The following is a 15257-nucleotide window of genomic DNA, read 5'->3' as shown; positions in this document are numbered from 1 at the left end:
CAGCAGTGTGCTTTTGATAGTCTAAAGCAGGCCCTTACTTCCGGTTCCATATTGAAGTTGCCGAACTTCAATGAGAAGTTCATTCTCAGAACTGATGCATCAGACATATGTCTGGGTGGTGCGTTGTACCAGAAGGAAGACGGTATAATGTTTCCCGTTATGTATATAAGCAAGAAGCTCAATCCTGCTGAACGCGTATATTCAGTTATCGAAAAAGAGTGCTATAGCATTGTTTGGTCCATCAAGAAGCTTGAGCGTTACTTGTATCTATCTGAGTTTGATCTAGAAACGGATCATCAGCCGCTCATATATTTAAACAGGGCGCGCGTAAATAATGCTCGTTTAATGCGCTGGGCATTGATGTTGCAGCAGTTCCGGTTCCGGATAGGAGCAATTAAAGGTTCGGAGAACGTGACGGCAGATTACTTAAGCCGATCACCTGTCCCTACGTGAATGTTGACGTTAACTTACAGCACATGCTAATGTTATGTACATAATCACTTGTATTTTAATTTTTACTTTCAGAAGTAGTACCACCATTCTTCCGTGAGCTTTTTAAAAAAATGTTGCCATTTTTTTTTCTTCCGGGGAGCCTTTGTCACGACCGAATGGGGTCGATAAATAACTACGTGTCAAATCTATATATCTTCACTCAGCGTATCCTTGCTTTATTATGTTACCTAGGTGTACCTTGCTCTGTTGACCGTAACTTTTACGGCATTTATAAGCCCTTACTGAACATATATCGTGGCAGTATATCATAAGCCTGCGTCCAGTGTATGTCGCAGCTGCCACGAGCGCGCTTTGCCCGATACGTGGGCTTATATTTTGTAGCTAACGCCTGCCAGTGGATTATTGTATCTCCGGCTATACGTGCCGCATCGATATTATCACTTTTCCCGGCTACAAGTGCTGAGCGAATTTTTCGTCTTGCTTCTTGCAAGTGCAGCGATCCATTGAGGACCACATGATTTGATGCAGCAAAGATCATTATTGGGCCGAATATAAGTATCTGTCTGCTACTATCTGTATATAGTGTAAATAAACATATTCATTTCCAACGTGACGAGTTTCCGTTAAATGGTTTGAGGTTTCCTGGTCACGTGGCAATCGTGACATACATAACTTAGCTCCATCATATCTAGCTGACCTGTTATCACCTTACCCCCATCTCGTTGTCTCCCTTCTGATTTGCAAAATCTACTGACAGTTCGCAGATACAAGCTCAAACCTATGGTGGCTGATCCTTTTATGCCATTGCTCCTGAACTTTGGAACTCTCTGCCGACTCCCATCCGTCTCATTGACAACATCTCAGCATTCAAATCAGGACTTAAATCTTATCTGTTCATTCGTCATTTCCAGCCATAGTAATCATTTCTAGAGAATGCCTTTGAACATCTATGAAATTGGCACTATATAAATTTTGACATTTATTCATTCATATGGTTCTAAAAATCTATGGATCAATTGCTCTTGAGGTAAATAAGTTAAACAAATCATTTATCTATTTTAAATATGCTGTGGAATGCTCAAGCTTTAAGATGTTGCTTGTTTGGGGAACTTTTTCCGGTGACATCAGTGAAACCAGTGTAATAATCTGACACTACACATTTTGCCTGAAGACTTCAACAAGATCGGCCGTTTTTCTGTATAATTTCTATGCCAACTAGCAAGGTTTGAGTGTGAATGTTTTGTGCCAACTAGCGAGGTTGGACTTTGAAGATTTTGCACCAACTACCGAGCTTGGGCAGTGAAGGTTTTGTGCCAAATAGTGAGGTTGGGCAGTGTAGATGTTGCGACAACTAGTGACATTTGGCAGTGAAGGTGTTGCGCCAACTAGTGACATTGGATAGTGAAGGTGTTGCACCAACTAGTGAGGTGGGCAGTAAACATTTTGTGCCAACTAGTAGGGTTGGGCAGTGAAGATTTGTGCAAACTAATGAGGTTGGACATTGAGAATTCAGCTCACAAATCCATACATTTTATCGTTGTTATAATGAAGATCTCTCAGGCTGCGACACTTTTATTATTATAGTAAGCTTATATCATTGTTATCTGATCCATGGCATGCAATATGCCTGCACTCAAATTTGGTCACCCAGTTAACCTTTGTTTGGCTCGAGCTGTAATTTCCTTTCGTTCTCAGGGTGACTCTAGTGGACTTGTTTCATGCGAGTTCAGCATGTGGCTTCGCACCCCTGGTTATGTTTCGTTTTATTTGACGCAAACTGCATTCATTTTATTACTTACCGTATTTGTTTTGATTGAGTAGCCATGTTAATTGGGTTTAGAATAAATAACAAGACAAGAAGTTCTATATAGGTTAACTATTTATTTGACGCACAAGCTTCTGCTACTAATGTATAGGTAAATGAGTGGGTGAATTTGCTTTGGTTACCAGGGATAGAGTATTGCCAAACAGGTTGAACTTGTGGCTTGTGAACTTTTGGCAGCCTACCATCAAGAAACGGCTTCTTGATTGTTTGAGACCTGTCTTTGGAAACCTAGCACTCACACGCAAGTCCCTTTCTCTCGTGATTTTGTGACTTTTGGGATGAGAGGTTTGCTGCTAAGCACGTTATCTTGTTTGGAAATAAACCTATGTGTCCTATCATCCCTCGCTTTTTTGTTGATGAGTTTTGGGAATAGAAAAGAGGAATGAGAAACAGAGATAGAATCTGTCCTATTTGGTCATCTGGCTCACGGCATATTCCATTGAACAGCGAAAGTAATTTCCTCCCAATACTCTACAGTGGACGAGTATACATGGGAGTTGGTGTCACTGGGGAAAGGGACAGTTTCTGGCTTTATCAACGACAGTTCATAGAATGATTGGCAGTTGTTTGGAAGGCAGCTACACCATGTGTCTTAGGCATGTTTTCACACAATGCACGCTGACATACAGTACATTTAAATACAACAACTGATCACAGCTTTGATATTGATATCAGACAAGATATTTCATAGCCGTCGCAGGATTCTTACTAACAGTCGGATGCAACGGCATTTCGTTAAAGTATATTATATATAGGTGTCACTAAACCTAAGACCCATAAACCTAAGACTTGACTCTAAATCATATTTCGTAAGCCCTGTATTGTGGCTGGATGGGCCCTCACGTTTCCCCGTTGGTTTTGATTCTTACAGTTCGCTTATTTTAGCTTTCGTATAACTTTTCTTTGCTATCAATATTCATGTATAAATGTAAGTTAAATGAAAATAAAATCATTATTATAATCATATGTATATTTTGGAGACTTGAAACTCAAACACAATCATACAACATGTCTTAATAAAACCTAGCTAATCCGAATTCCAGGTGAGATGAATCTTATGACAGTGATAACATTTATCAAGACTTTAAGTTAAAACCTGTACATATTTTCCTCAAAAAACCTACAAATGAGGAGTGATGGCACTAAGATGGCTTCCAATTGTGTCACGCTTGACTGATCAAAGAATCTGTCTAATATATTCAAGAGCCCTTCACAAAGTATAAGCTTCAAGAATATCATGGAAAAATGGCAAACCATTCGGAAGCTACAGGTCTCGGAATTCAGGGGAAAACATGACCTTTTTGATGTTTCTAAGGTAGATACTATAAACCAAAGAACAAGACAATTCATTGAAGCGTCTTCAAATCTTACCGAGATAGCTGGATTCCGCTTACAGACAAATGGACAAAAAGTGAACGTGATAGCCTGCTGGGACTTTGGTCCCAAGTGGGCTAAAACTAGGTTCAATGCAATGCAATGCAATAGCAATCTGGGGCTTCATTGTAAGTGGGTTATAAATTACCTGTAGGGGGTGATATAATGTCGATCTGACTTTCATGTGAAGATAACAGTCTTGTGGTTTCTGTTATATCGTTCATAGTTGATTCAAATTCTATACTGCGTAAGCTTAGGGTTCTCTTTCTTGTTGACATTCTAGAAATAGACCAAAAGAAAACAAGTCACTTCAGGAATTACTTAGTTGGCTACTTAGTTCTCAGGATCCAGTCTCACAAAGACGATTGACCCCTAAAACTCATTTGAGAAAAACCAAATCAATGAGAATAAAGCATTATTGGTCTTGTAGGCCACTTGCACTACCGCCAGATGAGTTACAATTTATGGGTAATCTGTACTGAGTAACGTTATTCAATTATTGGAATTCATTGTCACAGCGATTTAGTAGAAATACATTTACAGCCTTTCGTCCCCTATTGGACATGTGCCTCATATACATATAGCTTGAATTAGGGAAGAAGTTATTGGTGTTTGCAACAGAACTTGACACTTGGCACTTGCTTTTCACAATAATTCATGAATAGTTACAAGTTTTATCAATGGAAGATACGGGTCATTAGACAACGGACCATTTGCCCAATGCTTTTTCGCTTATGGCGTTCTAGTTAAGATACCTAATCATCATTGTTGGTGAGCTTTTATAATTGGATGAGCTTAAACTAGCAGGAACCATTTGAATTAATCCAATTTCATGAATGCTTTGAGCGATTAATCAACATTTCTTTTAGAATTTCATCAATTTCTACTAAAAATTCTGTCAGAGGCCGCATTTTTCTTTGTATTGCATACACGTGACATGACAAGGTTTTATGTAGACTTCCAAAAGGGTGTCACTAAACCTAAGACCCCCTAAACCTAAGACCTAAGACCTAAGACCCGTTAGGTCTTATGTTTATGGGTCTTAGGTTTAGTGACACCTATATATAGTATACTAAACCTAAGACCCATAAACCTAAGACCCCCAAATATCTCGTCTCTGATAAATGAACTAAATTTTAATAGGCCATCGATGGATCATTTTAACTAATATCTATATATTAGAACCATTTTGAATAGTCTAAAGTACACAAATAATGATTTAGAGTCGGGTCTTAGGTTTATGGGTCTTAGGTTTAGTGACACCTATATATAATATACTAAACCTAAGACCCATAAACCTAAGACCCGACTCTAAATCATTATTTGTGTACCAAATATCTCGTCTCTGATAAATGAACTATATTTTAATAGGCCATCGATGGATCATTTTAACTAATATCTATATATTAGAACCATTTCGAATAGTCTAAAGTACACAAATAATAACTTAGAGTCGGGTCTTAGGTTTAGTGACACCTATATATAACATACTAAACCTAAGACCTATAAACCTAAGACCCCCAAATATCTCGTCTCTGATAAATAAACCAAATTTAAATAGGCCATCGATGGATCATTAATATATATCTATATAATATCTATATATTAGAACCATTTTGAATAGTCTAAAGTACACAAATAATGATTTAGAGTCGGGTCTTAGGTTTATGGGTCTTAGGTTTAGTATATTATATATAGGTGTCACTAAACCTAAGACCCATAAACCTAAGACCCGACTCTAAATCATTATTTGTGTACGTTAGACTATTCAAAATGGTTCTAATATATAGATATTAGTTAAAATGATCCATCGATGGCCTATTAAAATTTAGTTCTTTTATCAGAGACGAGATATTTGGGGGTCTAAGGTTTATGGGTCTTAGGTTTAGTATATTATATATAGGTGTCACTAAACCTAAGACCCATAAACCTAAGACCCGACTCTAAATCATTATTTGTGTACGTTAGACTATTCAAAATGGTTCTAATATATAGATATTAGTTAAAATGATCCATCGATGGCCTATTTAAATTTGGTTCATTTATCAGAGACGAGATATTTGGGGGTCTTAGGTTTATGGGTCTTAGGTTTAGTATATTATATATAGGTGTCACTAAACCTAAGACCCATAAACCTAAGACCCGACTCTAAATCATTATTTGTGTACTTTAGACTATTCAAAATGGTTCTAATATATAGATTTTAGTTAAAATGATCCATCGATTGCCTATTTAAATTTGGTTTATTTATCAGAGACGTGATATTTGAGGGTCTTAGGTTTATGGGTCTTAGGTTTAGTATATTATATATAGGTGTCACTAAACCTAAGACCCATAAACCTAAGACCCGAATCTAAATCATAATTTGTGTACTTCAGACTATTCGAAATGGTTCTAATATATAGATATTAGTTAAAATGATCCATCGATGGCCTATTAAAATTTGGTTTCTTTATCAGAGACGAGATATTTGGGGGTCTTAGGTTTATGGGTCTTAGGTTTAGTATATTATATATAGGTGTCACTAAACCTTAGACCCATAAACCTAAGACCCGAATCTAAATCATAATTTGTGTACTTCAGACTATTCGAAATGGTTCTAATATATAGATATTAGTTAAAATGATCCATCGATGGCCTTTTAAAATTTGGTTTCTTTATCAAAGACGAGATATTTGGGGGTCTTAGGTTTATGGGTCTTAGGTTTAGTATATTATATATAGGTGTCACTAAACCTAAGACCCATAAACCTAAGACCCGACTCTAAATCATTATTTGTGTACTTTAGACTATTCAAAATGGTTCTAATATATAGATATTAGTTAAAATGATCCATCGATGGCCTATTTAAATTTGGTTCATTTATCAGAGACGAGATATTTGGGGGTCTTAGGTTTATGGGTCTTATGTTTAGTATATTATATATAGGTGTCACTAAACCTAAGACCCCCTAAACATAAGACCTAACGGGTCTTAGGTCTTAGGTTTAGGGGGTCTTAGGTTTAGTGACACCCACTTCCAAAATGAAGCGACGATGTTATTTTTGAAGGATTTCCAAAATATCCACATAGGCCTACATTTCAAAAACTTTGTGTTTTCAATAATAATTGATAAAATAATAAATTCCTGTTGATAAAAAATATGAATAAGTCTTGATGATTTCATTTTTTCGATTTCTACGTTTCGTTTCATTAGATTGTTAAGTGGAAATTTACTCTCACTTTACGGTCAATTTGCACAAGACCGTCAAGTGAGGTGTTATAGGCATCAAACAAACAACAAAGTCATTGTGAATTGATTAAAACAAGTGGCCTATCAGCTTATATAGCTCCGCTGTGTGATTTGAAGAAATAGAACTGCATACCTAGGAGTGCCCCCTTGGGGCCAAATCCAAAAAGAGCTCTGTACCTTGAAGGTATTGGTCCATAGAACATTCATACTAAATTTGGACTTGACCTGAGTAAAACTGTAGGACTAATAGCAATTTGAAGAAATAGAAACTCCACCTCCAGGGGCGCCCACGAATCCAAAAATGGCTCTGTTACTTTATAGGCCTTGGTCCATTGAACATTCATACTAAATTTGGAATTGATGGGATTAAAACTGTAGGGCAAGTAGCGATTGAATAGAAACTCCACCCCCAGGGGCGCTCCCTGGGGGATAAATCCAAAAAATGGCTCTGTAACTTCATAGGACTTGCTCCATAGAACATTCATACCAAATTTGGAATTGATCTGATTAAAACTGTAGGACTAGTAGCAATTTGAATAGAACTCAAAAGGTAAACCAAAAACTCAACCCCCCGGGGCGTCCCCTGGGGGACGAATCCAAAAAATGGCTCTGTAACTTTATAGACCTTGGTCCATAGAACATTCATACTAAATTTGGAATTGATCTGATTAATACTGTAGGACTAGTAGCGAATTGAAGCTAAAGTTGGCAGACGGACAGACGACCCCTAACCCATCAGCTCTGCTGCCCTTCGCTAACACTGTCAGATCGGTCGATAGCTATGTCACTTCAACAGTTCGTAACTTCGTTATTAACAATCCAATCCGCTTCGAGTAAGATTATTCTTAAAGATAATGAATTTCTGCGTTAGACCGAGTGGTTTGAGAAAGATTTGAGTGCCTTTGAAATTGTTAAATCGTGCGATTAATCCGAAAAAATCGACAAAATCTGTCTGTACCGCACCAGAACTGGAAGTAAAAATGACCATGATTTTTTAAAACAAACGGAGAGTTGTCTTTTTATATATATAGGGCCTAGTAGGCCTACCCAATGTCTATTTCAACCTGACTTGAGAGAATTCCAGGTGGCCTAGCTCGCTCATTTATGGTAGTACATACCTGATAAAGGCAGGCAGTCGACCTTAATCATCCTTTTTTTATCCATTTGAAACTGTATTGAAGGATATCCAAAAAGTCTTCACTGAAAGGGGTTAAATGAAGAGAAGTGACTTCATGATTTCAAAGTTTAACAACATGTTTCCTAGTCTGAATACCAGTCGTTGTAAGGGTTCCCTACAACGTCTGACGCTTAAGTATCATATAGAGGTTAACTCCTGTTAATTGCAATGCAACAACTGATATTAGTGTCAAATCAAACATTTGTATTAAAATAAATTAATTAGTTACCTTGTTGACTTTGAAAATGTGTTTTATAATAATATTTTTGATTTAAATCGCGAACCGGAGAATTTATTGATTTGATTTGAATTGATTGCCACAATCGGGATTTCCAATACGGACTAAATTAATAAAATGTGAAAATTCAATGTCTCTCAAAAATTACTCTAGGCCTAAATGTTAATTTTTGTTGATAAAACGCATAAATTTTGGTCAATTTTGACCTTAAGAATTTGAAACAAGAATATTATCTGCATTGGCATCAAAATCAGTCCAAGTTCAAGTCCGAATTCGTAATTTACACTCCCCTCATGCACCATGAAAAGCCGCCATATTTGTAATGTTGCTTCACTTCAACTATTTTTTGAGGCGACTAGTCAAAAGTTTTGAGCTACTACGATCGTCAAAAGCTACTTAAGATTACAAATTTATGCCCAAACAATAGGTAACTTCTGTCTGATTACAGAACAGTCCGTTTGAGGTAAGTTGATGGTGTTTTAAGGGGTGAAATAGACGCTCAAAGCCTCGGCCCTCAAAATGAGGGACGAAAATTAACCTTATATGAGCACTTTCGCCCTAGACGTTGTTTGTAGAACGACGGCTAGGTACTAGACTACATGTTTCCATGCCTACGTATCAAATTTCAGTTGGTAGGCATGGAGACATATTGTTAAACTTTCAAATCATCAGTGGCGGATCCACAGGCATAATATGACTACCGCATTTCGGCAACCGAGTGCCGAAGGCACGACGTGCCTACGGCGGGGGGTCTGAAAAATTTTAAGGGCTGAGATGACATTTCCTGGGTTTTGGAAGAGAAAAATCCTGTTTTAATATATGGGTACTTTTTTCCAAGGAATCAGCTAAGTCAAAAGGAAAAATGTTGACTACCGCATTAGCGGCAAGAGCGGTAGGCTAAATCCGCCACTGATCATGGAGTCTCTTTTCTCTCAGGAACCCCTCTCAATAATGCAGATTTTTTGGATATCCTTCATTACAGTTTCAAATGGATTAAAAATGATGATTTAGGTCGACTGCCAATGCATTCTGGTCCTAATAAGACTTTTATCAGGTATGTACCACCAAAACTGACTGAGCTAGGCCACTCTGTATGCTCTCAAATCAGGTTGAAATAGACATTAAGGATACTGGGGTCAAAATCCTTTTGTGTCAAGTCCCTGTGACGTGATCAGTGATAGGCCTATAAATCCAATCAACCCAGGATAAGTAGCAAATAAAGAGAACTTTCCCTTTCCCATTGATAGACGGACGCCGGGCGCCTTTGGCGCCCGGAGGACGTCCCTTTGGTAAACGCGTATATGTGGGTACTACGAAGTGTCTTCTTAACCGATTCTGACTAGCTGACAGCAAAAACCGTAAAGTTTCCCAAGTCTCTGTTTATAACGCATGCGCATTAGGAAGTGTTGGGGAAATCCTCTAAGTCCAGAAATCGGTCGCGTGCGCATGCGTCACTACATGTGTATTTTTTCCTAAACTGGGTCATGTCAGAACGCTGAAACATAGAACTATAACGGAATGAACCTGCGTGAACTTTTGCGCAGCGGGAAGGCGCAGTTTGTTTGGTCACTTAAGACTCTTCATGATCCTCTTAGAGGATCATTTGTATTTTTGGGAATGACAGGTGTTCAAGTGGTCTTGCCATAAGCTAAAAATCTAAGATATATATCGGTATATTAAAAAGGATGAATGTATTTTTCTGCTACACATTCGGGATTCGAACCTAATAGCACTTAAAAGTAAATCCTGGGGCTATCAAAGTTTATTATTTCATATTCGGGATGCTTTCACTTTTTTACTCGGCAAACAATAACCCAGTGACACTTTAATCATCAAAGTTCATGTCGTATTGCTTGAAGTACGATCAGTAATTTTCGGGTTTCGAATCTGATAGCGCCGCTTATAAGATGAACAGCGTAAATAAGATCAATATTTTTACGGGATTCGAACCTAATGGAAACTACAGCGACTATTAGTCATTAAAGGTTACATGTAGCTCACATGTAGTGCCGCATGCGCAATGTGCCGATTTCTCGACTTAGAGCAATTCCAGCACTGACTAATGCGCATGCGTTAGGTAGAAACGGAGACTTGGGAAACTTTACGGTTTTTGCGGCCTGACAAAGTCAGAAAAAAATGACATCACTTGACGTCCGGTTTGAAGTTCATGGGGAAATCGGAAGTAGAATTACGTCACGCTGAAATCCGGCATTCCACTAACTAAAATACGGTAACTTATGGATCGGGTTATTTCAGAATGTATTTATTTCATGAAATTTCGAACAAGATTGGGTTGATGAATAGTTTAACAATGAACCGCGTTGATCGATCGAGTTGAAAAAAGCTGAAATTCCCTTAGCAACAGGGGCGAATTCATAATAACAAAACGCGGCCGCGGCCCGGTGCCACGCGGTTCGGCGCGCAGGTTCGAATCCCGGAGAATTACGCTCTCGCGCGCGCAGCTGTCATTCTCAGCGGCAGCACTGAAATACACTTTTTTAATCAAAAGTAACGACCCTAAAAACTGCGGTGAGAGTCGCGTTAGAGTCGTAAAATTTCTCGGCCAGCGCGGCGGCGGATCGGCACGGCATAGTCTCGCTCTCGAGCAGCAGCAACATCGCGGTCGGCAAAAACATTAGTCTCCGCCCCTTCTTCACCAGATAAGGAAATCGGAACCGCTGGCCGCGTGCACTGCTTATTTTGAACCGTATTCCAGGCGGATTAGAAAGAAATGTATATTTTTCGCAAGAGAAATCAATTTTTGTACTGACATTCGCATTTCCTGCTAATTCTAGTTTTTTCTAGCAGAAAATAATTTTCCGATTTGTGCGTTTCAACGCGTATTCGATTTTTTTTCTTTTTGAAGGTAATTAAGAAATGCGTTGTAATCTTCTCTCATCTTCCGTTTATTTCCAAATGGAGCTAATTTCTAAATTAACTACCAGGTCAAAATTCTTCAATATTGCAAAAACCCCTCTCAGTTCCCACCATAGAAATGTCATTGGTTACATTATGGTTTCATAAAGAGTTTTAAACCATTAAAAAATGACACTTAATCTAAATCGAAAGAATAATCTTTTTAGCAGACAGTGGTACCGAGACCTGATTTATAAGAAATTTTTTTTCTCGCAAAAATTAGAATATCAAATTTCATTTGATCTTATAATATAAGATTAAAGAATTATGAGGTTTGATTCATTTCTGAAATTTGAGCTTATAATATATCAAGCCAAATTTCAGAAATGAATCAAAACTTACAGTTACATAGTTACAGTTTCATCTTCTTTCTTCCCACCCCTTAACTCGAGCTATCGTGAAGCTATCACTTCATTCAGATCTACCAGATTCAGATTACTCATTTCCGATTATCTGTACGTGTCTCACTGCCGGCAATACTTAAAATGCAAACTCGTGTCATTACCCTGCTGAAATGGCGAATACCATTACACCAGGGAAAAATCTATGATTGTATATTCCACAGAATATGTATGCATATTAATGTATTCTCGATTTGAACTCATTGCAGCACGGGGTTGTTTTAAAGACAATTATTCAATAACAATTTTTCATAACTTTAGAAGGAAGACTTGGCCGCACAGAAAACAGCAACGATATAATTCAAAACCAGGGTAACCCTTATGCACGGGTTTGGATCACTTAAATAGCACGTCAATAGGGTTATTCTCTGGAATGATAAATATTTTCAACCGGAAACAAGGCTTTATCGAACAAACAAATCATGAATATGCACATTATAAACAATTAAACTACGGATGGCGCTGAAACCAAAACTCCCAGCAGGTTCTTTATTATTCTATCATTGACAATAATAGTTCACACAACATAAGTTTAGAATACGTATCGCGAACGATGACGTTTCCATTCAATTCTGATCTTAATTATTAAGATAAGAATAAATTACATCTAATATAAAATTTGATAATGAGCAATTATAGAATCTGGCACCGCGTGTCAGACTTATTGACGTGGACCTTATAAAATGGATTAACACTTTGGTGAACTAATATTTTCATTTGAAACAAGGCTTTATCGAACAAACAAATCACAACATATGCACATAATTATGGTCATAATTATGAACAATTAAACTATTGATACGATGCGGATGGTGCTGAAACCGAAACTGCCAGCAGGTTCTTTGTTACACATCATTGACAATAGTTCACACAACACCAGTCTAAAATAAGTGTCGTGAACGACGACGTTTTCTTTCAATTCTAATCTTAATTACATCTAAATGTAAAATTTGATAATGAGCAATTAAAGAATCTGGCTCGATCCGAGTGTCAGGCTTATCGACGTGGACCTAGAATACCCCTTATAAAATCGAGTAACACTGGTTCGACCTTACACAAACCTTTTTGACTACATACGATCAACAACAGCGTTTTATATATTATATATATATTACATTTTAATTGAAAAAGTTTTACCTCCGTTCGATTTTGAGTTTACTTCATTGTCGTACAAACATTTGAGGATATTCGAAATTTATGTGAACTAACGTATATGTTTTTCATCTTATGAAATATCTTCCGTGCAATTGTGATTTAACATCATTTTCGAACAAACTTTGCGAGGATAAATGATTAATTCATCAACGAAATCATGGGACGTAATAGAATAACAAATCTGAAATATAGCTGCAAAGCAGCGATAACGGGTTTTCTGCACAGTCTTAGAATCCTGTTCAACGGTGGATTTCGACAAAGCATTTGATAAGGCACAACATCAGCCATTACTAAACAGGCTATTAGGAAACAGTATCAATGATAGGTCGCCCAAATGGCTCAGCAGTTATCTCTGAACCAAAACTTGAAATCAATGGAACGCCTCATCTTGGAATAAGTCGGTCTAACTAGTGGAGTCACGCAAGGTAGTATCCTAAACCGTCTTCTGTTTAATGTCCTGACAAATGACATACGCAGTAATCGAACATATACCCGACCGAGTTAATTTCCAAATCGACCTTAACACGCTGTTCGACCAAAAAATTTAATGTTCCAACAAGAAAATCTTGTTCGAATGATAACAATTCTGTTAGATCGAACAATACGCTTTTTGCTTGAACCAAAAATTTTCTTCATTCTGACAAAAAGATGAGTTCGAATAAAAAGCTATGTTATTGTTGAAATGAAAAATTTTTTGTCCCGGCAAAAAATTTGGTTGAGCGAAAACAATTTTTTCGAATGAATGTTTGAATGAAAACAATTCTGTTCGATTGAACGAAATACTTAATACTTTTGGTTCGGAGAAAAAACTTTTTACAATATACTTGTTCGAACGAAAAACTTAATGTTCTGACAAGAAAATTCTGTTCAAATCAAAACGATTCTGTTCGATCGAATGGTTGTTCGAAAGAAAAACCTTTCGTTTGGACAAAAAAAGTTTGTTCAACTTTGTTCTAACGATTTTTTCAAATTGGTTCAATCGAAAAGAATATTATTGGTTGGAATGAAATAAATTTTGTTCCGACGAAAGTATTTTCTAGCGAAAGGTCTTTTGAATGAAAAAAAAAGATATTTCTGGGGCTCCGCTGTAACTTAAAGCCGGATGTAGGTCGGCCTTGTGACGCAATGCAATCCTCGCAAGTTTCGGTGCAATTCGGTTGCGATACGATTGTCAGCGACTGTGTGCAACTAGTTTCTGCCAGTCGCAAGAGCGCGTCGGTTGGTTGTGACAGTCGTGTCACGTCGCAAAAAGTAGAACACGTGCGACTCCTTGTGACTGGCGTTGCTGACAGTCGCAACCCGTTGCAAGGGAGCTTAGGTCGATGAGTCGTTGCGACAGAATCGTCGTTGCGACAGAATCGTCGCTGGCGTCGCAATGATTGGCGTCGCAGTGAATCACAAGCCGTCGCAAGGCCGACCTACGCCATGCTTTAGTCATTAGGAATTAATGAAATACCAGTTTCATTTATGATGAAAAAACTCAAATGAAAGGGTGGCTTATAAAGCTGTCTGCTCAGACGAAATTTTCAAAAAAATCTTCATTTTTGACAAAAATCTTCATTTTTGGCAATAAAATTGATAATTGTGATTGATCGTTGCAAGTCACAACCAGTTAGGCCTAATCACTAATATGCATTTTAATAAATCTGATTCCTCCTTTACAGTGAACTTAGCTTTAACCTAGTAGAGGCTACTAGAGACTATGTAGGCCTATGTGCAAAGGCCTAACATCCGGACAGATTGGTCGTAGGCCTATCGAGCATTAATTTTAAATTTTCCAAGTTTTGACTAAGTTGATTTAATTTCTTCATTAATTCATTGCTTTGGGTTCAAATACAGCACAATTTCAATATGGAATATTGGAGTTGATTCTCTTTCCAGTTTCATTAACAACATTTAAGTAGCTCCTTGTCACTGACAATATTTTGAGTGTTTTTGACTTCGTTACCCCGTGTACTTGAGGTTGTTTTCCCCAATCGCTATCATTTCTTACTATGAAAAATTGAATCAAGCTGTGACGAGGCGTCCGTCACTTAGATTTCACGTATTACATATTATTTTTGGAACTTCAGCATTAGTTTTGTAAAGAGTGATAAAAAAAGGAACGGAACATTGTTCCAACATTGTTTACCAAAATATTAAACTGCCGGGCGCGGCCATTTTGGAATCATGTGACTGCCAATTACATTTTGTTGTACCAATTTGTTGTAGGTATATTTTGTTGTAGGTAGATCACTAACACTGCAATATATGCAGCGGGAAATCTTACACATCAATACATTATAAAATGAAAGAAATGCGTCTGACATTAATTCAAAACTACAAACCAAGTAATAATATTGAATTATTTATAATTCATTCATTCTGTTCATCAACACTAATCTATCGATGACTACAATCGAATATGTCCTATACTAAAAGCTGAGAAACGGATGCCTCCGAGTTTATCATAATCAATCCTTCCAACCAGGGATGGTTCGTCCTCGC

At 37.5% G+C, this 15257-nt stretch overlaps 1 protein-coding gene across 7 annotated transcripts in view; it reads right to left on the bottom strand.

Annotated features, from left to right (window-relative positions):
- Positions 1-14919, bottom strand: part of LOC141901866 (sodium-coupled neutral amino acid transporter 7-like) — a 41620-nt gene extending 26701 nt beyond the window's left edge. For 2 of the 7 annotated variants that reach the window (XR_012618866.1, XM_074789397.1), the window contains exons 1-2: positions 10404-10462; positions 3801-3931 (exon numbers count right to left, since the gene is read on the bottom strand). Coding sequence is in view for 6 of the 7 variants with exons in the window: in XM_074789397.1 (XP_074645498.1) it covers positions 3801-3931; positions 10404-10441 (169 nt within the window). In the remaining variant the exon portion in view is untranslated. Of the gene's footprint in view, positions 1-3800; positions 3933-8001; positions 8084-8289; positions 8980-9530; positions 10187-10403; positions 10463-11556; positions 11675-14901 lie in introns of those variants that run through there. The other 5 variants (XM_074789400.1, XM_074789402.1, XM_074789401.1 and 2 more) reach the window with 5 other exon arrangements.
- Positions 14920-15257: the final 338 nt, after the last annotated feature.

The sequence above is a fragment of the Tubulanus polymorphus genome, chromosome 3 (genome assembly GCF_964204645.1).
Source record: "Tubulanus polymorphus chromosome 3, tnTubPoly1.2, whole genome shotgun sequence".
NCBI lineage: Eukaryota > Metazoa > Nemertea > Palaeonemertea > Tubulaniformes > Tubulanidae > Tubulanus > Tubulanus polymorphus.
Note: the sequence above shows the minus strand (reverse complement) of the source record. Positions and strands in the feature narration are given on the sequence as shown.